Source organism: Mustela nigripes, chromosome 13 (assembly GCF_022355385.1).
Source record: "Mustela nigripes isolate SB6536 chromosome 13, MUSNIG.SB6536, whole genome shotgun sequence".
Taxonomy (NCBI): Eukaryota; Metazoa; Chordata; class Mammalia; order Carnivora; family Mustelidae; genus Mustela; species Mustela nigripes.
In genome coordinates this window covers 45,102,846-45,127,840 of record NC_081569.1, presented here as the reverse complement: position 1 = coordinate 45,127,840, position 24,995 = coordinate 45,102,846, and the positions used below count along the sequence as shown (strand labels likewise).

The 24,995-nt window shown below is 41.8% G+C and overlaps 1 protein-coding gene across 1 annotated transcript in view; it reads right to left on the bottom strand.

The window, feature by feature from the left end:
- Window positions 1-24,995, bottom strand: part of HACD3 (3-hydroxyacyl-CoA dehydratase 3) — a 39,572-nt gene that overhangs the window by 9,852 nt on the left and 4,725 nt on the right. The window contains exons 2-6 of the mRNA XM_059372294.1: window positions 12,007-12,049; window positions 9,824-9,897; window positions 8,397-8,561; window positions 6,259-6,310; window positions 4,258-4,368 (exon numbers count right to left, since the gene is read on the bottom strand). Of these exons, the coding sequence (XP_059228277.1) occupies window positions 4,258-4,368; window positions 6,259-6,310; window positions 8,397-8,561; window positions 9,824-9,897; window positions 12,007-12,049 (445 nt within the window). The remainder of the gene's footprint in view (window positions 1-4,257; window positions 4,369-6,258; window positions 6,311-8,396; window positions 8,562-9,823; window positions 9,898-12,006; window positions 12,050-24,995) is intronic.

Sequence of the window (24,995 nt, the reverse complement as noted above, 5' to 3'; positions counted from 1 at the left end):
CATTGAATGCAATCTAGCCTTTTAAAATCTCAAAATCATGCCTTTTAAAATCTAGCCTTTTAAAATCTCAAAATCATGCAACCATAAATAAATGCAGAGGTGCAAAAGTACTGAGTAAAACAAACTTTCAAAAACCATATTGGCGGAGGAAACCAAGCATATCACATGTGATATCATTTACATGTTTCATACTAGTAATTCTTATTCTAAGAATCTATCCTAACTAAAAAATCTAAAACAATACAAAACAAACAAGTTTCTTAGGAACAACATTGCTCTCTGAAACATTTTTCCTAAGTAAATTAAAGTAGAAACAGTCTAAATGCCTAAGTGTATGGAAAGTTTGATAATAAATCCACTTCATGGACTATTATGTAGTAATTTAAAATGACAGTTATTGCTTATAGAACATCAGTGAATGCCGTATCAGTTCTGAGCAGACCATTATATAAAATCCTTTACTTTTCTTACTGATCCTTACTTGACATCCTGCCTTCCTACATGCTTCTTTGCCTGTTTCTCAACCACGGTACTACTGACAATTCTTGGGTCTACACGGTGCACTAGGTTTAGGATTCCTGAGTCCTTGTCTTTCAAACACAAGGAGTGCCTCCAAGGATCTGGCACAGTTAGGCCAGTGACCACCAAAGACAGCATTTCTAGAAGGCTCAAAAGAGTACAGTTTAAACATCAGCTTAGGGGCACCTGGGTGGCTCAGTCAGTTAAGCCTCTGCCTTCGGCTCTCGGCGCTCAGTCTGCTTCTCCCTCTCCGTCTGTTGCTCCCCCTACTTGTACTCTCTCTCAAATAAATAAAATATATATATTTTTTAATTTGCCATTTACCAACACCCTTCATTCAAAAGGAGAAAACTCCAAAGGGCAAACTGGGTGCCAGGCACCAGGTTCTTACCACGTCTCTGACGCATGATAAGGGAAGAAATAAACCAGCAGCTCCATTCTAGAAGGTGGCTGGTAAAGAGCTGAGAGCCAAAATAGAAATGAGAAATCCAAGCAGCTTAAACACATGACCCAGATAACTTAGGAGCTTTTGGACTAGATCACCTAATGGCCTGCAGGCTTGCACAGGAACAACAGAGAGTCAATCTAACGATGTTAAATTAGATGATTGGGTGTTTGCATGTCCCTGTTCATTCCATGAGACTTGCGATCAATCCACAGTAAGAAAAACTGCAGGTCTGAAACTTGCCTCCTTTTTTTAAGTAACTCATCTATAGGCCTTTGGTTACATGAGACTCTTAAGACAGAAGGCATTTGTGAAGTCTTCACTAGCCTGCTGCTGTGCTTTTGCAGAATTCTAAGGTCTTAAGAAGGCTGGAAAGACAACATGCACTTCTTTGAAATGACTCTAGAGCTAATAACAATTCACCCACTATAAACCCCTCAGATGGGAAAATTAAGGGCTAAAAAAAAAAGACTATAGGATTTTTTCCCCCTTTTTGTAAACAGAGCTTCTATTTTCCATTATACTGATATTTTTCCTATTTCTTCTACAATATAGGGACAATTTTTTTTTTAAGATTTTATTTATTTATTTGACACAGAGAGAGAGAGATCACAAGTAGGCAGAGAGGCAGGCAGAGAGAGGAGGGGAAACAGGCTCCCCGCTGAGCAGAGAGTTTGATGCAGAGCTCGATCCCAGGACCCTGAAATCATGACCTGAGCAGAAGGCAGAGGCTTAAGCCACTGAGCCACCCAGGTGCCCCATAGGGACAAATTTTTAAACTGTCCACATCCAAACCATTTTCAGATGGTGCATTCCTTCCAATCTTTTTGCATGTATTGGTTCAGTACTTTCCCCATTTTATATAATGTGATGTAACTGGAAGAACGAATTTATACTTTACTTTTGTAGCCTGTTGTATTTGTCCATATTACTATAAACTCTTTAAATATTTTCTATCTGCTTCACAACATTCCACTGAATGAATATTCTAAAGTAAATCCTCATTGATGGGCATCTAGGCAGCTTCTAATTTGTCACTAATCTAAACAATGCCATAGTGTATACCTTCTGAAAAAGCTTTTTTTGTAGTTTCGGTGATTTCTTTAGAACATGCTTCCAGAAGTAAAATAACCAGCTTCAAGGACATGAACAGTCAGGTGTCTTGATGAGCTTTGCCAAGTGATTTAACAAAAGAGCTGTGCTCATGCCCTTTCCAGTAGCCACTGGTGTGTCTACTTTAGCATATGTCCTCTTAAATTAGTTATCTTTTTTAACTTTGCAAAACTAACAAAATCGTATTTTTATTTCCTTCATCATTATTGAGTTAAACATTTTTTGTATATTTAATTGGTTTTACTCCCTCTTAGGAACTACCTGCACATGACTTCTATTTATCTATTCCATGGGATCTAGATATTTTTAGATCAATTTGTAACAAATTCTTTATATGTAATCAACCCCTGCTAGTGTCTGTTGCAATTTTCCACAAACTCCATCTCCATGCTACTAACCTCCATATACTTTTAATCTGAGTGTTGTTTTAGTGGGGTATTTTTAGATATGCAGGAATTTACATATTTTATTGTAGTCAAATATATTGACTTTATTCTTTATGATTTCTTCTCTTTTAAGCTTAGAAAGTCCTAACTTGGGGCGCCTGGGTGGCTCAGTGGGTTCAAGCCTCTGCCTTCTGCTCAGGTCATGATCTCAGGGTCCTGGGATCGAGCCCCGCATTGGGCTCTCTGCTCAGCAGGGAGCCTACTTCCTCTTCTGCCTGCTTGTGATCTCTGTCTGTCAAATAAATAAAATCTTTTAAAAAAAAAGAAAGAAAGAAAGAAAGAAAGTCCTAACTTTCCAAATGAGATTTTTATAAACATTTACTTGTATCTTGTTACGTTTTAAATTTTTGATATAGGACTCTTAAATCTTTTGGGGGGAATTTATTTTTGGACACAGTGTGAGGAAAAGAATCCAAGAGAATCCCTGCCTCCTTCATGCACCCAAACCTAACCTATTTTCTCTGGAAACATTATTAGAATTCCCATCCAATAAAAAAGTATTGGATATTTCTCTTTCCACTGACTCGTGATTCCCTTAATATTGCATATATAATTGTGAGATACATATATAATGTAAAAGCTATTTCTGGACCACCTAATCTGCTCTATTGATATTCTCTTCTTATACTAATCCTGTATTACTTTAATTATCTTTCTTTCATACCAAAGTGCTCCCTCATTATCCTTTCTTCCCACAAATTTTATTACCGATTTATTATTTATAATACAACTTCAAAATACTTTAGATCACATTCTCAAAATTTTTCCATTGTCATTTACTTTATGTCAAAATTCTGTTAAATATACAGTTCAAAAAACATACACACAAATTAATGTATCAAGAACGAATATCTTGGGGCACCTGGGTGGCCAGTGGGTTAAGCCCCTGCCTTCAGCTCAGGTCATGATCTCAGGGTCCTGGGATCGAGCCCCACATCGGGCTCTCTGCTCAGCAGGGAGCCTGCTTCCCCTCTCTCTCTCTGCCTGCCTCTCCACCTACTTGTGATCTCTGTCAAATAAATAAAATCTTTAAAAGAAAAAAAAAAAAAGAACAATTATCTTTATGATAGTCTTTTCATTCAGTTTTAGAATAGGTCATTTGAGAATCTACTTGGGCTCCCAAAGGGCAAGACCACTTTTGGACTTGCATTAACTCTAGCACTGGAAATACCACGTAAGTTTATTTGGTTACAAATGAGCTACCATGTAGTGAGCAGAGAAAGGAACACTACCCCAAAATGTGCCTCTGGCCAGCTGTGTGAATGTGGAGCATTTTTAAGCCTGTTTCCTCCCCTGTTAAATGGACACAATCTCCAGCCTGCTTGTTTCACAAGGCCAAGGGAACTCAGACATGGAAGTACAATGAAAGGCCTGAGTGCTACACAAAGGTGGGGGGTTATTATTAATACCAAAGGCAGGATACTGCTGACACCTTCAGTGGATAATAGGCTAAACTACTGACAAAAGAAAATCAGTGCTGGGGCGCCTGGGTAGCTCAGTCAGTTAAGTGTCTGCTTTTGGCTCAGGTCATGACCCCAGGGTCCTGGGATGGAGCCCTACATCCAGCTCCCTGCTCAGTGGGGAGTCTGTTTCTCCCTCTCCCTCTGCCTGTCACTCCCCCTGCTCATGCTCTTCCTCTGCCTGTCAGTTCCCCTGCTCGTGCTCTCTCTGTGTGTCAAATAAATAAATAAATAATCGAAAGCAAGAAAACTAGTGTTGAAATTTTGTGCTTGCCTTTTCCCAAAATAAAGAACCGCACGGTCATGTTGACAAAGATCCAGGAGAATCCCAAGAACTGCACGAGATTGTACATGAACAGGTATCCTTTCTTCAAGCTTGTAAGAGCTGAAAAGCAAAGTAAGACAGGAAACTATCACAAGCTGAGCTGCAACAGACAGGTGTGGGGACAGACCTGGTGACTCCACGCCTCTCTCCCACTGGGTGCCCTGAGCTCCCAGACATCTGGCCCAGATGTGCACCAGCCTGGGCTCCTAGGCCCAAAGAGAAAAGGGTAAGGTAAAGTTATGGACACTGCACTCTGAGGTATGTCTTTAGCAGTCTTTCCCCTCATGACCTTGAAGGGCTAAGTGTACAGATATTATAAATCCAAGGAGAAAAATTACTTCTGCCAGGGAGTGACTGATCATTGTACAAGGCATTAAAGAAGGGAGATAAAGCTACACCCTGCTCCTGCTCTTGTCATTTTCATATAACTTACAGTTCCTCCATTCCCACAATTTTTTAACATCATGTAGGTCAAACTAGCTCAAAGAAATAAAAATGTAACAAAAAAAGAATTTTGATAGTCGATCATATATGCATCCAACCAAGGATCCACTGAACACCCAGAAGCTGTGAGGTCCTGAGGGGCTCTAGTGGGATTCAAAGATGTTGGGAATTGACGTCGCCCTCAATCTGAAAGCCATAACACAAGGGAGAGAGTAACAGGTGGTGTCTTGTTAAACCCTCAAGGTGAGAAAATCAGATTTGGCTGGGGAAGTGAGAAGCAGGCAAGCCTGCAGGGATGACACAGCACCTGCCCTGGGCTTTGGAAGATGGGTAGAATGAGGACATAAGCAAAGAAGGAAAAGTATAGCCTGAGAAGCAGGAGGATAAGGAATGTTAATTTTGTCTGTAGCCTAAGGCTCGGGAAGACACAGCCAATTACAGAGTTAAAGAAGGAGTAAGGAGCTCAGAGTCATGACTGAGTCAAACGAGTGGGGCAAAGGAAAGGATAATTCTCAAGAGAAGAGCTATGGAGCTCGGATCTTGCTGCTCCATATTTACTCCTAGGCAACAGACATTCTGCATGTAAGCCTTGGCAGATGCTCAAATAATCGCACTAAATAGGGTGGTCAGGGGCACCTGGGTGGCTCAGTGGGTTAAACCTCTGCCTTCAGCTCGAGTCATAGTCCAGGGGTCCTGGGATCAAGCCCCACATTTGTTCTTCTAAAGGAATATTCCTCTCCATTAGTGGTTATTCAATCTTTTTCTAAAGCAATGAAACCTCCTTTTCAAAACAAACTTTATTCAGAACCTGACATATAAAACACAGAAGCAGAACTTCTCTGGGTTGAAGAGGACGCGCTTGCTTGGCCTGTCCCTCCAAAGCATCCCTGGGAGCCATGGGACATAGTTCGACAACAGCCACTCTAAAACTCACCCCAGAACGGATACTCTTAGAGAGCCCGTGCCCTGCCAAGTTCATTGGCTCACCCCTCAAGGGCCTGCTACAGAGCTTCCACCCAGCAGTAAAGCAGCAAAGAGCTGCCGCATCTCATCGCTATCGCCCAGAAGACAATACACTTACAGAGCTTCTCGCTTCTCAGTGGTTGGACGGAGAGAAACAAAAAGAGTTTCTGAGGTTCAGAACCACACTCATCTGGGAGAAAAAGACCAAGCCAGAGAAAATGTAGCTTGGGCCTACGTGGTGTTTCCATGTGTCTAGGCAGGGCCTGCTACCACTGACACTGGGCCAGTCCAGGGGACTAAGGCTCTTCCCCTTCTCCTAGACCAGCTTTGGTGCTGTCAGATGATGTCAGGCTCCAAAGAGAAGGGAAACACTAGAAAAAATGAAGGCTTCTGATGTGGGTGTGCAGAGTAAGCCCTGGCCATTAAGGAGTCCTCAGCACCTCAAACACATCATTTTTAGCTCTCCTGCCGCATCGCACCCCTCCACACCCCCATTTCTGTTGCTGGCTAACTGTAACTACCACAGCAGCAGGGGCAACTTACTTTCAGGAGAGCCTTGGCTTTCAATTCTTAGTTTATTTAGGCGTTCTTCTTCCTAGAATTTGGACAGAAGTTTTCCAAGAACACAGGTTAGAATTCCCAGATGCTTGCAAAAGTCCACATGCTGGGTAAGTGACCCGACTTCCCCAAAGCCACCACCACCAATTGTGTTCATGTGTCACTGGAGCAAATGTCCTAGCTCATGGTGCCCACAGGCCTGACCCCTCCTTGACTAGGGAGCCCCAGCACCATAGAATGCCCATCCAGTGCTCAAGAGAATTCAACCAATCAGCTGGCTTCCAAACTACAACGTGGAGAGTCTCAGAGTCTTGGAGCTGGAAAAGACCTCCAGAAGATGTGTCATGGTTGTAGAAACAAAACAGAATTTTAGGGAAGGAAACAGATTGCGCTTTTTTTTTTTTTTAAAGACTTCTAGAATTTTAGCATAATTTTTCCAGAAGCTAAAATCATGTCTCCAACATCAGTTAAGAACTAGCATTAGGTCAACAGAGATACAAATGCTTACATACAGAAATATTTATAGGTAGGGGCAGGGTATGAATGGGCTAGTCTGCACACATACAGTTCCTCACTTTGTCACCGGAGAGGATCTAGAAACAATATCTAGAGCTCAGATCTTGGTTTCCACTATGACTCTCCAATAAAAAGAACAGAACTCGGGCGCCTGGGTGGCTCAGTGGGTTAAGCCGCTGCCTTCAGCTCAGGTCATGATCTCAGGGTCCTGGGATCGAGTCCCACATCGGGCTCTCTGCTCAGCAGGGAGCCTGCTTCCTCCTCTCTCTCTGCCTGCCTCTCTGCCTACTTGTGATCTCTCTGTCAAATAAATAAAATCTTAAAAAAAAAAAAAAAAAACCTGAGATACTTTAAAAAAAAAAAGAACAGAACTCCTTGAAGAATGGCTGAGTCTAGGGCTGGAGCAGGGAATCCACAAGATAAGCCTGCAGCAGCTTATAGTGACAGAAATTAAGGATATTTAAAAAAAAAAAAAAAAAAGCCCCACAATGACGGAGCTTTGTCAAAAAGACAGAAGAGCCAACTGAAAGAGCTTCCAATGTCCAAAGCTAGAACAACATGAACACCAAAATAAATATGAGTAACAGAGTAATGGATTATAAACCAAACTATAAAACAAATATTCATCAGTCCATGTGGATATAAATAAATGACTAAATAAATAAATGGAAGAGAACAGACAAATCTCCCATACAGAAGAATTCCAAATAAAGTATTTGGATGTTCCGCAGTAAGGATGGGAAGCATAACTCCCCACTCCTTAAGCATGGGCTGGACATAGTGAGTCACAGTGAAGAAAGGCAGGGGAGTTACACTGCAACAGAGAAACTGGACAAACATTCCCTCAGCCAGATTACCAAGATAAGCACCAACAGTGCTAAGTCGTCCTGACAGTGTATAACCGTGATGTGACACAGTAAGAATGAAACCTCTATGGTTGTCCTCCCCGAAATCCCATCACCCTCTCTAAATTGTAAGAAAAACATTCAATGAATCCCAGTTGAGGGACAGTCGACAAAACATAGGACCAGTACCTCTATAAAACCATGTTTCCAGGGCGGCTGGGTGGCTGAGTCGGTTAAGCATCTGCCTTCTGCTTGGGTCATGATCCCAGGGCCCCCACATCAAGCTCCCTGCTCAGAGAAGAGTCCACTTCTCCCACTCTTTCTCCCTCTGCCCCTTCCCCTGCACATGCCCTCTCACACATGCATGTGCACTCTCTATCAAATAAATAAAATCTTAAAAACAAACAAAAAAATTGTTTCCAGGTCTTTAACTGAATTTGCAATGTTGTCTTTATTCTATCATACCCAGATAGGTATCTGAGGTGGCCCAAATAACTCCCAAATAAGTTGTGCTCCTTTTTTTTTTTTTTTAAAAGATTTTATTTATTTTATTTGACAGACAGAGATCACAAGTAGGCAGAGAGGCAGGCAGAGAGGAGGAAGCAGGCTCCCCGCAGAGCAGAGAGCCTGATGTTGGGCTCAATCCCAGGACCCTGAGATCATGACCCGAGCCGAAGGCAGCGGCTTAATCCACTGAGCCACCCAGGCGCCCCATAAGTTGTGCTCCTTATGATTTGTCTAGACCGGGCAGTTCTTACTGACCTTGGCTCTGAGCTCCATTTCTGCATCAGACTCGTCCAGCCAGCGATCGAAGTCAGGAGCCAAAAACAGTGGGCGTTTCTCCTGCTTAGTGAGTCTCTCCCACCACTGACTCACCTTCTTCTGTACTGTAATGTTTACCTGCCTCTGGGTCAGTTTGTAAACCGGCTAGAAAAAAAAGTGAGAATGTGAGAATGCCCTCTCCTTCCTGTCCCCGACTCCTTCCACTGTACCAAGCCAGGCTGGTTACACAGAGGTGCTGCAGGGCATGCTCGTTCCCCTTTCTTCTCTGTTCCTACAAGGAGTGATGCAAAGAGAACCTCCAGACCAAGGGCTGGCACAGCAAAGTACTGGTACGAACGGCACGGTCCTTCTCTGATCCTCCACTGAAGGACACAGGAGGAAATCAGGGTAAGACAGACAGATAGTTCTGGTTCCAGGTGAACCTCCTGCCAGATCTCTACCATGCCTGGCACGGCATCCAATCATTCTCAGTACATCTTCACCTTCCAAATCTCCTTCCCATGAAGACGACTGAATTTGAATGGTCAGTAGGCCCCCGCATAGCGAGCCCTTGTTTTGGAAAGGTCTTTCCAAGGCTGGAATTTACTGGATCGGTTACAGCTCTATCACAAGGGATAGCCTAGAACAACCTCCCAGCTATGCTCAAATTCTCAGAGGCTGTTCCAGTTCATTATTCTTCTACATGGCCTCTTCCTTTGCCTGTAAAGCAAGCCCCGTGACAGGTTCTCTACCCCTTAAACCACTGCTGACTATTAAACCAACCGAAACAAATGAGCCCTCCTGCACAGAGAGATCAGTATGCTCAAGCCCCGAGAGAGAAGAGTGTAATTCCAGAACCCGAAACACACCTCCTAGTAGACTGTCTCTCTTCCTGGCATAAAAGTTTCCCTTAAGCTCTGAGAGAAAGGAAACTTCAACAATATTTCCCTCATTCTTTCTAAAGGTCGGCTGCCTCCACCTTTTCTGATTTCCACTGCCCCTGAAGCAAAGTCACATGAAAGCAAGCCCCTGGCGTGGACCTCACCTGCCTTATGTAACTCTGCTCCCTGCCACAGACATACTCCTCTGTGCTCGCTAACACCAGAGAGTATCAGGGCTGGAAAGGCCCCTGAGGATTTCTTAGTCTAACCCTTCATTTCACAAGGAACACAAGGAAACTCACTCACAGAAGTGAAGAGAATTGTTCACGGTGCTAGCAAATGGGAGGCAGAGGCCAGATTCTTCTCGGGCCCTCTGACTTTCCCACTCCTCTGCAGCTAAAATCAGGACTCAGTTCCCAACAAAAAGAACTATATTCTCCTTTGGTTTTCATCCCCCCCCCGCCCAACCTCTATCCCCCTATTTCACTAAACCACTCATATTTATTTCCTAAAATGTAAAGGGAAGTAAGAAAAGAAAGGACATACCTCTGGTTTCACAAGGTCTAAGAACTCCAAGTGAAATTCATAAACGTTGTCTCCTTTGGCACCGTGTCCCTGAGCTACAAAGAAAGAAATGTGAGTTGAAGTGAGCTGGAGGGCAAGGCCATCGAAGAGCTTGGTGCAGTTCAGAGGCATATGAACAGTAATGGGCCCTGCCCAAACCAGCGGGGGCCCATGAGCAGAGCTACTCAGACAACTGGATAAGCTGAATCCCAGACAAAAGTTTATCTCTGTATGTCCTTCTGACGATCAGTTCCAGAATAATTTACTTCATCTCCCAATGTGGCCTTGATAACAACCAAGTTCAAATAATAGGCAGGAAAAAGAATACTGAACGCAAAGCCAACGGTATCACAGAGCTATAAATTTAACTTTCACGTTTACTTTGGCACTGAATCCAGGGCAGAGACATACCAGGTAGGTATGTTAGCTTGACTGCAGCTAAGGAAAGTTTCAGGGTGTATGGAAATGCTGGACAACCTCAAAGAAAGCTATGAATCTAACACCTCCCAACCAGGGACAGAAAATGAAGAAGCTGACTTCTCCTTTAATATATCCTGAATGGAGCGAAAAAGAGAAATATATCTAATTTCCTCAGCTCGCTCCTAAGAGAGCATAAATGGATCAGGGAGAAAAGACCCTGGGTTGACCGTTACGCCCTTCCCATGCCTTGACATGGCTCATTTCCCCAAAACAAAAAGGTGCCATGCCTAGGTGCAAAGGACGGCTGGACATCCCTTCTCCTCTAACTCTCTGACTTGCCCATTATTTGGCTCCCTCCTGGGATTCTCCTTCCTCATCTGGCCACATATGGTATAGTTTGCCTAGTATCTGCTCCGGGTGGCTATTGTTCTCTAAGACCATAAATTCCTTAAGGTCGAGCAGTCAGTCCATAACCTCCGAGTGGCAAGGTACACTTCTGTCCCTTAACTGAAAAAAATCTAAGCTGCTACCACAACTGCTCTTGAAAAGCAGATACAGGGGCGCCTAGGTGGCTCAGTGGGTTAAAGCCTCTGCCTTAGGCTCAGGTCATGATCTCAAGGTCCTGGGTCTCTGCTCAGCAGGGTCCTGGGTCCTGGGTCTCTGCTCAGCAGGGAGCCTGCTTCCTCCTTTCTCTCTCTGGCTGCCTCTCTGCCTATTAGTGATTTCTGTCTGTCAAATAAATAAATAAAATCTATTAAAAAAAAAAAAAGAAAGAAAGAAAAGAAAAGCAGATACAAGAGCCAGGTTACGCGTTCATGCAAGCGTGTGAAGGTAGATGGAACCTTCAGTAAAGCAGAAATTCAACAATATCTCCTACGCTGCACCCCCACCCCAGTCACTTACTAATGACACTCCAAGGACCGAGAACAAAGAGAGAGTAGGGAGAATCCCACCCCACTGGGTGACAAGGAATCCAGACCTGCCCTCAGGCACAGCAGTGCATCTGCTGACAAACCAAGGAGAAAGGAGATTCACAGAATCAAAGACTGTCAGAGCTGCAAAGGCTTCAGGTATCATCTAGAATGCCGTGTTTCTTAAACTGGCCAGTGAGCGTGGACTCAGAGAGCTGCAAAGTCTCATTAAGAAAATTTCTATTTTTTGTTTTGATTATAATATTAAAAAAAAAAAAAAAGGAAGTGTATTCTGGATCCTCTAGATAACTACCTTATAATCAAGTACAAACACACAAGTTTAGAGGCCGTGTTTGCAGCTGTGTTCCCAGCTGCAACAGAACCAAATATCACTTAAAGTGGCCGTACTTAAATCTTCACATGTTTTCTCAAAAACTGGGGTCCATGGATCCTTAGAACATTTTCTCAGGTGTCCTAAAATTTGAGAAATACAGATTATAACCAAACGCTTTCCTTTTATAAGTCCAGAGAAGTCAGCAAGTGGTCCAAGGACAGCACAATTAGCGCTAGAAGACAGATGTCCTGATTTCCAGCCCAGGATTCTTTCTCACTCTATCTCCTGCCTCTCCAAGAGGAAAGCAGGACTTCTAAGTCCTAGTAAGTTCTTTGACTTTCCTAATCATATGTTTATAAATGATCTAGTTTACCCCAAGAGCAGCAGAGAGGTGAGCATCAATAGAAAGTGAATAAAACAAATAGATAAAAAGAAAAAGAAACCACCACCATGCCTCTTTAGCTGTGTAGAGAGCTGACAGCATTTGCCCGGATACTGACCTTTGAAATGCAGCACATTTTCAGTGATGCTGATGGCAGGATTCTGTGAAAAGAGACCAAGATGCGAGAAGGGCATTTTAATAGGAGAAAAATGAAATTAAAACCGGGGCTTACTTCCCTCCATCCTTCCCCCTTAGGGACTCAGCCTCCTACCTGTGCCTCCCCCAGAAAATATATTTAGTTGTTTTGCGCAGCTCTGAGCTACATCTAGCTGTACCCATCTGAGATTGTAGGCATCTGTAAGAATAACCCTAAGCTGTTCTAACCGTGCAGAACAATTAGATACTGAGTCAGTCCATTCCCATAATGGCAAATGGTACAAAGGTGCTACGGGAGGTGTTTCCGAGGAGGACCCAGATCTCTACGACTCAGCCCCGGAGCTGTGGAAGCAAAGAGTCTAGTGGAACAGATGATGAGTCATTTCCTGTCAGAAGATCTCAAATAGTACAAGTAACATACGCTCAAGACCAAAAGAGTAGTAAAAAGCAGTTAAGTGTTTTAAGTGTTAAGAGAGCAAGCACAACAAGAACAGGATGGCTGAGGAGAGGTTCACCCAAAGTGAGACCTATAAGGCCGCAGAAGGGCTGAACAATCACAAGGGATTTCACCCAAAATGAAAGGTGCAGTGCCCTCACCTCAGGCTCCATCCTCTTAACCCCCATCCCAACCAACCTAAAGAGATCAAAATTCTCCAGATTGTTCACTTATTCCCAGAAATTGCTACATGACTTTAAAAGCATAATTTAGAGTGTAACTACTTAGCTCTTTTTTCAATGGATGAGAAAGGACTTCCCCCCACCCCCCAGCTCAAAGTTAATAACCAAGGAGCAGCATGTTTCCAGCGCTGTGACTAATTCATTTGTTTTTCTCCTGCAGGCTCAGCTCTCTGTGCTCCAACATGCATGGAAGGAAACCAACAAATGACAGAGAGAAGATTGGAGAGGGGGTATAACAATGGGGAGAGGGGGACTGCATTCTCTAATTCACAGTCAAGAGGGTTAGGAAAAGGGAAAGAATGAATGCTGGCGGGGAGGGGAGCATTTGAGCCAAGCTCTATGTTGAGAGCCTCCCTATTGGGAGAACAGACTTTAAGCTGAGATGCTCACCCAAAGGAGCTAAAATTCTAGATGATCCTCTCTGTGGCAGGAAGAGGGAGTTAGGGAACCTCAACAAAAGAGGTTACACTTCCAAGGGCATGGCTCCTCAGTAAGGGAAACAGGGCTTTGATGCAAGTATTTTCATTAAAGCTAAAGTTCTAGAACGTCTTGGAGGTAAGGTTCCCACCCAGGTCACTTCTTGCCCAACTCAGTGTGCTTCCCATACTCTAAATCACTTGGAAGGAAAAAGGAATGAAATTGAATCGGTAGTCAAACTTCTGACAGACAAAAGTCTTCGACCAGATGGCTTCACAGGTAAATTCTACTGAACATTTAAAGACGAGTTAATACCCATCTTTTTCAAACTGTTAAAAAAAAAAAAGTGAGGACTAAGGAATACTTCCAAACCTATTCCATGAGACCAGCATTACCCTGATACCAAAACCAGACAGACACTACAAATGAACAAACAAACCAAAAACCCGATCCCCCCCACCCCGCACAAAAAAACACAGACCAATGTCGCTAATGAACACAGAACCAAAAATCTTCAACAAAATATTAGTGAACTGAGGGGTGCTGGGGTAGCTCAGTTAAGCACCCGCCTTCAGTTCAGGCATGGTCCTGAGGTCCCAGGATAGAGCACCACATCACCTCAGGCTCCCTGTTCAGCAGGAAGCCTGCATCTTCCACTCCCTCTGCCCCTCCCCGGGGCTGTGCGCCGGCTCTCAAAACTTTAGAAAAAATATTAGCGAACTGAAATCAACAATACATTAAAGGATCACACACCATAATCAAGTGAGATTATTCCAGGGATGCAAAGACCATTCAGTATTTGCAAATCAATCAACATGATACACCACATTAACAAAATGAAGGATAAGGTCATATGATCGTCTCAATAGATAAAAAAAAAACCTTCTGACAAACTTTATCCAATGAGAAGCTCAGTGGTAAAATGTATCATCACTTACAATAAAAAACCTCTCAACAAAGTGTGTGTAGAGAATACACTTCAGCATAATAAAGGCCATATAAGACAAAATCGCAGCCAACATCATATATACACAATGGCAAAAAGCTGAAAGCTTTTCTTCTAAAATCAGGAAGACAAGGATGTCCTATCTCTTCACTTTTATTTAACGTAGCACTGTTAATCCTAGCTACAGCCATCAGACAAAAACACAAAAACAAAAGGTACCCAAATTGGTAAAAAAAAGAAGAAGAATTATCACTATTTGTAAATGGCATGAAAGTATATTCAGAAAGCCATAAAGACTCCACCAAAAAACTACTAGAATAAACGAATTCCATAAAGTTGCAGGATACAAAATCAATATACAGATATCTGTACTTCTATACACTAATAATGAATTATCAGAAAGAGAAATTACAATCTCATTTACAATTGAATCGGGAATAAAATAAGCTAGGAATAAATTTAACCAAGGAGGTTAAATTTGTACTCTGAAAACTACAACACACTGAGGAAAGAAACTGAAGAAGATGTAAATAAATGGAAAGATATATTCCATGCTCCCGGATTGGAAGAATAGTGTTAAAACGTCCACACTATCCAAAGCAATCTACAGACTAAATGCTATCTCTATCAAAAATATCAATGGTATCGTGGCACCTGGGTGGCTCAGTGGGTTAAAGCCTGTGCCTTCAGCTCAGGTCATGATCCCAGGGTCCTGGGATCCAGCCCCGCATCAGGCTCTCTGCTCAGCAGGGAGCCCGCTTCCTCTTCTCTCTCTCTGCCCGCTTCTCTGCCTACTTGTGATCTCTGTCTGTCAAATAAATAAATAAAATCTTTAAACTATATATACATATATCAATGGTATCTTTCACAGAACTGGAATAAATAACCCTAAAATTTATACACAGCAACAAAAAGACCCCAATAGCTAATCCGATTCTGAGAAAGAACAAAGCTGGAGACATCATGCTCCTTGATTTCAAAGCTATAGTGTATGTGTGTGTATAGATAGACATATATATATTATACTACACAGCTATAGTAGCCAAAACAGTATAGTACTTGCACAAAGACAGAAACATACATCAATGAAACAGAACAGAGCCCAAAAATAAAGCCACATTTCCATGGTCAATTAATCTATGGCAAAGGAGGCAAGAACATGCAATGAGGAAAGGACAGTCTCTTCAATCACTAGTGCTGGGAAAACTGGACGACCTTCTTAAACCATATACAGAAATAAACACAAAATGAATTAAAGACTTAAACATAAGACCTGAAACAATAAAACTCCTTAAAGAAAACATAGTCAGGGGGCGCCTGGGTGGCTCAGTGGGTTAAACCTCTGCCTTTGGCTCGGGTTATGATCTCAGGGTCCTGAGATGGAGCCCCACATGGGGCTCTCTGCTGAGCGGGGAGCCCGCTTCCCCTTCTCTCTCTGCCTGCTTCTTCCCTGCCTCCTTGTGTGTCTCTGTCCAATAAATAAATAAAATCTTTATTTTTTTTTAAAGATTTTATTTATTTATTGGACAGAGAGAGAGATCACAAGGAGACAGAGAGGCAGGCAGAGAGAGGAGGAAGCGGGCTCCCTGATGAGCAGAGAGCCTGATGTGGGGCTCGATCCCAGCACCCTGGGATCATGACCTGAGCCGAAGGCACAGGCTTAACCCACTGAGCCTCCCAGGCGCCGCATAATCTTTTAAAAAAAAAAAAAAGAAAGAAAGAAAACATAGTCAGTATACTCCCAGATATTGGTCTTTGAAATATCTTTTCGGGCAGCGCCTGGGAGGCACAGTCAGTTCAGTGTCCAACTCTTGATTTCAGCTCAGGTCATGCATGATCTCAGGGTTGTGAGATCAAGCCCCACATTGGGCTCTGTGCTCAACCCAATCTGCTGCTTCAGATGCTCTCTCTGACCCTCCCCACTGCGCGCGCGTGCTCTCTCTCTCTCTCTAAAATAAATAAATAAATCTTCTAAAAAAGGAAAGGAAATATTTTTTTTGCATCCCACTCTTCAGACAGGGACAACAAAAGTAAAAACTAACAAATAGGACTACATCAAACTGAAAAGCTTTTTGCACAGTGAAGCAAACCATTAACAAAACAAAAATGCAACTCACTGAATGGGAGAAGACATTTGTAAGTGATAGGTACCTTAAGGGATTAATATCCAAAATATATCAAGAACTCCTCTACAACTCAACAACAACAACAACAACAAAAATCCAATTAAAAAATGGGCCCAGGATCTGAATACACATTTTTTCAAAGACATCCAGATGGCCAACAGACACATGAAAAGATGCTCAACATCATTCATCATCAGGGAAATGCAAATCAAAGCCACAGTATCACCTCACACCTGTCAGAATAGCTATTATCCAAAAGGAAAAAAAAAAAAAAAGCTTGGTGAGGACGTGAAGGAAAGGAAGCCCTTGTGCACTGCTGGTGGGAATGTAAATTAGTACAGCCACTATGGAAAACAGGATGGAGGTTGCTCAAAATATTAAAAATAGGGGCGCCTGGGTGGCTCAGTGAGTTAAAGCCTCTGCCTCCGGCTCAGATCATGATCTCCGGGTCCGACAGAGCCCAGCATCAGGCTCTCTGCTCAGCAGGGAGCTTCCCCCTCTTTCCCTGCCTGCCTCTCTGCCTACTTGTGATCTCTCTCTGTGTTCGATAAATTTTTTAAAATCTTTTAAAAAAATGAAAAATAGAATTACCATATAATCCAGCAATTCTACATCTGGGTATTTATTCCAAAGAAAATGAAAACACCAATTTGAAAAGACATACACATCCCTATGTTCACAGCAGTAATATTTACAACATCCAAGATACATAAGCAATGTAACCGGCCATCCACGGATGAGTGGGTAAAGCTGTGGCATAGACACACAATGCAATACCGGCCATCAAAAAGAATGAAATCTTGCCATTCATGACGACATGACTGGACCTAGAGGCTACTATGCTAAGTGAAATGAGTCAGACAGAAAAGGACAGATACTGTAGGATTTCACTTCTAAGTGGAATCTAAAGAGCAAAACAAGAACACAAAACAGAAACAGGCTCAAAAAGTACAGAGAACAAGCTGGTGGTTGCCAGAGAGGAGGGGGGAAGGCGATGAGTGAAACAGGTAAAGAAGATTAAGAAGTAAAACTTCCACTTATCAAATGAGTAAGTCACAGGAACATAAAGTACAGTAAAGAGAATCTAGTCACTAATATTCTAATAACCTCATATGGTGACTAGACTCTGGCAGTGATCATTTCATAATGTACACAGATGTCAAATCACTATTCTGTACACTCAACACTAATACGCCAGCTATAATTTTTTTAAAAAAGAATATAAATTTCCTGCCACCCCTACTTTAGTTGCATCTCTCAAGCTTTGAATGTAGTATTTTCATTATTATTCAGTCTAACATATTTCCTAATATTATCATTTCTTTGACACATGGGTTACTGAGAAGTATTTAATTTCCAAACACATGAGATTTTCTAGTTATCTTGTTATTAACTTCCACCTAAACTGCACTGTGATCGGCGGGCATTCTCTGTATGATTTTAATCCTTTCAAATTTGTGGAGACTTGCATTCAGAAGCAGTATGAATTGTATAAATGTTCGAATGAACTTGAATGCGTATTCTGGAATTTACATGCAGGATTCTATATATGTCTACTGATTCACTGTTAACTATTTGGTCACATAATCTGTATCTTTGCTGAATTTTATCTTGTTATTCTATCAATTACTGAGAAATCACACTATTGTCAACTTATCTGTCTCTCCTATTTCTGTTACTTTATGCAGTACTGAGGCCGTGTTAGTTACATATAACTTTAATATTGTTTTACCTTCCTGATGAATTCAAACCTCTATCATTATGAACTGACCTTTCTATATCAAAAATACATCTTGGTCTAAAACTCTTACCCGGTATCAGCGTAGCTAGATCACAGGGATCCCCACTGGCTTCTGCCAGGCACCTAAGAGCTGGGTGTCTTTTTTTTTTTTTTTTTTTTTTTTTTTTTTTTTTTTAAAGATTTTATTTATTTATTCGACAGAGAGAGATCACAAGTAGGCAGAGAGGAAGGCAGAGAGAGAGGAGGAAGCAGGCTCCCTGCTGAGCAGAGAGCCCGATGCGGGACTCGATCCCAGGACCCTGAGATCATGACCTGAGCCGAAGGCAGCGGCTTAACCCACTGAGCCACCCAGGCGCCCGAGCTGGGTGTCTTAAAAATAATGACACCAGTTATTATATATAATAATGACCCACTCTACCAGTTGAGACCATTTTTTTTTTAAAGATTTTACTTATTTATTTGACAGAGAGAGATCACAAGTAGGCAGAGAGGCAGGCAGAGAGAGAGGAGGAAGCAGGCTCCCTGCTGAGCAGAGAGCCCGATGTGGGACTTGATCCCAGGACCCTCAGATCATGACCTGAGCCGAAGGCAGCGGCTTAACCCACTGAGCCACCCAGGCGCCCCAGTTGAGACCATTTTAAACTAAATTCATGACCTGAGGATTTTTAGATCTTCAAAATTGTATACATTTGGGCTACATAATCTTTTAAAAGCCAACCAATGATTTTAACTCCTCAAGGACCGTTTCCTCTACTTTGCTCAGTGTTAAGTCCTCTGAAGATGGGGAGCTGGGATGGATTTACTTTTAGTTCATCCTTAGCGAAAGAGTATGGACCTTTGAAGTAGTTTACAGGGAGAAGGGTTTCCTATTACATATTGAATTTGGTGGGCTTTGGCCTTACTTTGTCCCCTGGACTCTGTTGGGCTGTCAAAGCCAAATTTTAAGTTCACTCAGCTGAGCTAATGTTTTTAAGGCAAAAGCAGTTTCACTGTTCAGCTTTATCAGAGTTTCCCCTATAATTTCTAATGATGATTTTAATGATGATTTCTAATGATGATTTTAAGATTTTTACTGAGCATTTTTAGTTGTTTATAGAATCTGCATAACCTAGCCAATCTTTTATTAGAGGAATTGTTCCTTTGCTTATAAAAGAAAAATGAATAGGGAAAAGGGGGAAAAGTGACTCTGAAGTTGGATGGACCTGGGTTCAAATCCTAGTTATACCACTTTTTATTATTATTTTTTTTAAAGATCTTATTTATTTGACAGAGAAAGATCATAAGTAGGCAGAGGAGCAGGCAGAGAGAGAAGGGGAAGCAGGCTCCCCAAGGAGCAGAGAGCCCGACGTGAAGCTCAATCCCAGAACCCTGAGATCATGACCCGAGCCGAAGGCAGAGGCTTAATCCACTGAGCCACCCAGGTGCCCCCATTTTTTATTTTTATCATTCACTTTCAAATCCACAATGGTCATTTTTTAATTTTTTTTTTTTTTAAGATCTTATTTTATTTATTTGACAGAGCACAAGCAGGCAGAGCAGCAGGCAGAAGGAAAGAAGCAGGCTCCCCGCCAAGCACGGAGCCCAATACAGAACTCGTTTACAGGACCCCGGGATCACGACCTGAGCCACAGGCAGCCGCCCAACCAACTGAGCCACCCAGGCGCCCAACAACTGTCGTTATTTTTAAGACAACAGTAACACCGTTCATTTCACAATATTGTTGTAAGAACTGAATTATAATAATGTGTAGAGAATCTGTTAACTACTAAGGACTTAGATTCTCATTGCTTTTCTTTCTCTGCCTTAGAATGCCCATTCTAAGTTTCCATACCTGTTGAATACTATTCACCTCCCAAAGTCCAGACCAAATATTTATTCCTCTTCCCTCCTGCTCACCTCCAACATAAAAATTAATAGTTTCTTTAGTGCTTTGTCTTCACCTGTATTATAATACTAACCACACTGTTCTCCAATCATTGTTTATTGGTTTATCTGCCCCTCTAGACTTGAGTTCCTTGATGGAAGGGGCTGTGTCTTACTCATCTCTGAATCCCTAGTGTCTCATTAACTCTTGAGTGAACTGAAATTAATTCATCCCATTTTCACAATTTCTGACAAAACTACAGAGGTCAGTGAACTATATGCTACCTAAGCCTTTAGACATTTAGAGCTCATCTAAATCACTAGTATTTAGTTTTGCACATGTGTGTGATTAATACAAGCACAAAAAACAGTTATATGGCAATCTTGAGGCTGCTGTCTTTATAAAGGACTGCTTCCAAGATCAGCCCTTGGTTGGCATTAGGAAATCTGGCTTTCCTCCATCCCCTAACAGTTGGTTCACCATGCCTACAATGTGATTAGTGGTGAACACCAACTCTCCTTCTGGGAGTCTAGAATTTGGGTACACGGGTGCTGACTCTCTAATGGGCTTCCCTGGGCAGAAACATTGCACATAAGTTACTGCAGTTTTCATTGCTGGAAAAAAAGAGCAACTCAAGTGTATACCTTCACAGGAAGGAGAGAGGATGAGGAGCCCTGTGCACGGAATTTCTCTACACTCCACCTGTGTTTTTTTAATCCTTTGCTCATCCTGTCGTATATCCTTTCGTTGTAATAAATCTTAGCCAGAACAACTACATGCTGAATCCCATGAAGTCTTCTAGTGAATCATCAAACACAAAGGTGGGTGCACGGCATCTCCCCCAGAACAGTGTCTCAACCCAATATTTTATTGTGAAAAATTTTAATTCACTTTAAAAATTGAGGAAAAAATAGTATAATGAATACTCACATGGCATTCATCAGTTGATTATATTTAATCACACTTGCTTTTTATACACATGACTTTTCTCAGTCATTTCACAATTAGTTGCAGATAGTTCACCTCTAAACCTTTCAGCATGCTGCTTTTTTTTTTTTTATAAAGATTTTATTTATTTATCAGAGAGAGAGAGGGAGAGCGAGCAAGCACAGGCAGACAGAATGGCAGGCAGAGGCAGAGGGAGAAGCAGGCTCCCCGCTGAGCAAGGAGCCCAATGTGGGACTCGATCCCAGGACGCTGGGATCATGACCTGAGCCGAAGGCAGCTGCTTAACCAACTGAGCCACCCAGGCGTCCCAGCATGCTGCTTTTAAATAAGGACATTCTCTTACATAATTACAATTTTCTCACACCTAGGAACAAAAATTCTATATCCTTTAATAAACAGTTTCTATTTAAACAATGGCCTGAAAAATGTTTACTTGTTTCAGTTATCTACTGTAATGCAAAACTTGGTGGCTTAAAACCACTATGAAAAAACAAAAAACAAAAAAACACTATTTTATTATCTGACACTAAACTATGCTCAGCTGCACAGTTAGGCTCCACTGGACGGTGGCTACGGCTATCAAATACTGGATGGGAACATCCCAGATGGTCACTCACATGGCTCAGAGTTGACACTGATTGTCATTTGGGAGTTCACGTGGGACTGTTGACCAGCGTACCCATACGTGTGACCTCTCTGTGTGATCTAGGTTTCTCACAGTTGGGCTGCTGAGTTCTGGGAGGGAACATCTCAACAAGTGTTCTCAAACAGAAGCACAAGCTGGCAGTCCTCCTAAAAAGGTTAAGCCTGGGAATGGCCACAGTATTATTCTGCAGCATTCTATAAATTGCCACAGGACCTGCCCAGATTCAAAGAAAGAATAGAGTCCATTTCTCCATTGAGCTCTTGATATGGCTACTTTTAAACCATTACTATGGGGCACCTGGGTGGCTCAGTCAGTTAAGAGTTTTCCTTGGGCTTAGACCATGATCCCAGGGTCCTGGGATGAAGTCCTACATCCAGCTCCCTGTTCAGGCAGGAGCCTACTTCTCCCTCTTCCTCTGTCATTCCCCCTGTCCCCCTGCTTGTGCTCTCTTGTTCTCTGTCAAATAAATAAATACAGTCTTTAAAAATTTAAATTAGGGGTGCCTGGGTGGCTCAGTGGGTTAAAGCCTCTGCCTTCGGCTCAGGTCATGATCCCAGGGTCCTGGGATGGAGCCCAGCTTCGGGCTCTCTGCTCAGCAGGGATCCTGCTTCCTCCTCTCTCTCTGTCTGCCTCTCTTCCTGCTTGAGATCTCTGTCTGTCAAATAAATAAATAAATACTCTTTTAAAAAATTTTTAAATTAAATTAAATTAAATAAACCACTCCTGCATTTACATTTAAAACACACACACACACAAATCCAGAAACCAATCAATTTTCATACATTACATTTGACTGTTCTGTCTATCTTAACACAATATAGACTTCTACTTTTATTATTTTTAATCCATGCCAGTTGTCTTAGACAATGTATCACGTTATGGATTTGTCTGGACGTTCCTTATTAATCATTTTTGACAAGAATATCTCATAGGTGACATAGGTACTTTTTTTTTTCTTTTTATGAGTAGTTCTTAAGGCATTGTAGGAGAAGGTGCATACCATCAGAGGGGTGATACTAACCTTGATCATTTAATTGATAGGGATTGCCAAACTCTCTACTTTAAAAGTACTTTTTCTTTTGTAATTAGTAAGTAATTTACTCTTTCCTCCAATGGAACGGTCATCCACTGTTAATCCTTGCCTGATTTGGAGACCTCACAGTGATGATTTTCTAATTCAATCATTCCATCTTCATTTTTAGCTGGCATTCTTCTATAAAGAAGAGTTTTTCCCTTTCTCTCTTCCCTCTTCATTTTTTAAATTGAAATTTTTAATAAGGTAATTGTAAATCCACATGCAGTTATAAGAAATAACACCAAGAGATCCCCTGTACTCTTTGCCCAGTCTCTCCCAAAGACAGTATTTTACATAACTATAGCATAATATCACAGTCAGGATATTGACATTGATATGACCCACTTATCTTATTCATAGTTTCCCAGTTTGACTTGTATTCATTTGTGAATATGTGTAAGTACTATACAATTTTATTATAAGTGTAGGTTTGTCCATCACAGATACTGAACTGTTCCAGATCCCTAGTGCTGCCCTTTTGGAACCACACCCACCTCCCGCCCCTTCCCCTAGGCCTCCCCACCCCCACCCCACACCTCCATCTTCCTTTCGTTTTGAGTATCACTCTGGACTGATGGTTCTTCTTTTTTAGTTCCCTCTGTCAAAGTCCACTACTATTCTTGTTCCTTTTGCTGTTCAAATGATCACAAATTTGGCCAGGTGAAATCCTTTCAAACTAGCTCCTGTGTGATTCTGACATGACTTTATGGCTTTTGAGGATGTACTTTCTCTAGCATAGACCTGGAATAATCAGCCGTTTCTTCAAAGAGCCTTGAATGGTAACTTAGAAAACATGATCTGGGGGCACCTGGCTGGCTCAGTCAGTAGAGTATCTGAGTTTAATAAGTCCCATGTTGGGCATAGAGCCTACTTAAAAAAAAAAGAAAGAAAGAAAGAAAGAAAAGAAAACATGATCTGGCACATTGAGGTACACTAAATGCTCATTTTTAGCATCTAGCTAGGAATTTTAAAAGTCATGTTGTCATATGTTTAAATTTCCAATTCAAATTTACTATTACAGAGCTTCTCATCTTCTGTTATTCAATATTTTTACCGTTTTTCTTACACCGAAAACCTTGGTTCCTAATAGCATTAACACATTTACTTATTTGATCCTCAAAAGCTTTCGGAATTATATCAGTATTCTTACTGACAATAAACCTACTGAGTGAAGTATGGTTTTTTTTGTTTTTGTGTTTTTTTTTAAAGATTTTATTTATTTATTTGACAGAGAGAGAGATGACAAATAGGCAGAGAGACAGACAGAGAGAGAGATGAGGAGAAGCAGGGTCCCTGCTGAGCAGAGAGCCCTATGCGGGACTCGATCCCAGGCCCCTGGGATCATGACCTGAGCCGAAGGCAGAGGCTTAACCCACTGACCCACCCAGGCGCCCCTGAAGTATGGTTTTTTTTTTTATTCTTAGAATGCATTTTACTAAAGAACCAAAGTACTGTGTTCGAAGTTAGTTTTATTAACTTATTTATCTGGATGGTTATGTTATCAACTTGATATACAGTTACGTCCTTTTGATTCTGTTTGTAATGAATTTCAAGATTTGCCATTGTATTCTTTTTTTTTGAATTATGTAAAATGCTCACATGGGTGAAAAGTCAAACTGTAGAAACAGATCTTCAGAAGTCCTACCTCAAACCCATGTCCCTCCACAACATTTCCTACTCACTACCCACAGGTAAGCATTTCAAGAGCTTCTGTTTTATCCTTCCTCCGTACATGTGCACACACGTCTTCCAAAAACTAAGTAAATATACCCAGATAGCCTTATATCTCTTCCTTCCTATATTAAATGTAGAATATAATATACATTCTCACACACCTTGCTTTTTTCACCTAGATCAGTCCTCATCATTTCATAGAGATCTCATTCCTTCTTTTTCCAGCTGCATTATACTGTGGGTGTACATACTAATTCAAATCCCCTGCAATCTACCTTATTTGGATCCAAATTCTACTTACACTTAACAAAACAGGGTAAGGGGTATCTGGGTAGCTCAGTCAGTTAAGCAACCCACTTGCAATTTCGGCTCAGTTTGCGATCTCAGGGTCATGAGCTCGAGCCCTGAGTGGGGCTCTGTGCATAGCAGGGAATGTGCTTGGGATTCTCTCTCTCTTTTTCCCTTTGACCTTCCCCACCTCCCCTCAAATATAAATAAGTAAATAAATCTTTAAAAAAAAAAAATAGCTCAAGGCCTACATCCTTTAGAAAGAAAGCCTTCCCCTCTTCTCTGGACTCCAAGAACACTGCACCACTGATGACTCTGCTCAGCCTCTCCCCCCACCAAAAGGGAGCTTCTTTTTTTTTTTTTTTAAGAAGAAGGTGATCTTTTTTTTTTTTTAAGATTTTATTTATTTATTTGACAGAGATCGCAAGTAGGCAGAGAGGCAGGTAGAGAGAAGAGGAAGCAGGCTCCCCAGGACCCTGAGACCATGACCTGAGCCGAAGGCAGAGGCTTTAATCCACTGATCCACCCAGGCACCCTAAGAGGGAGAT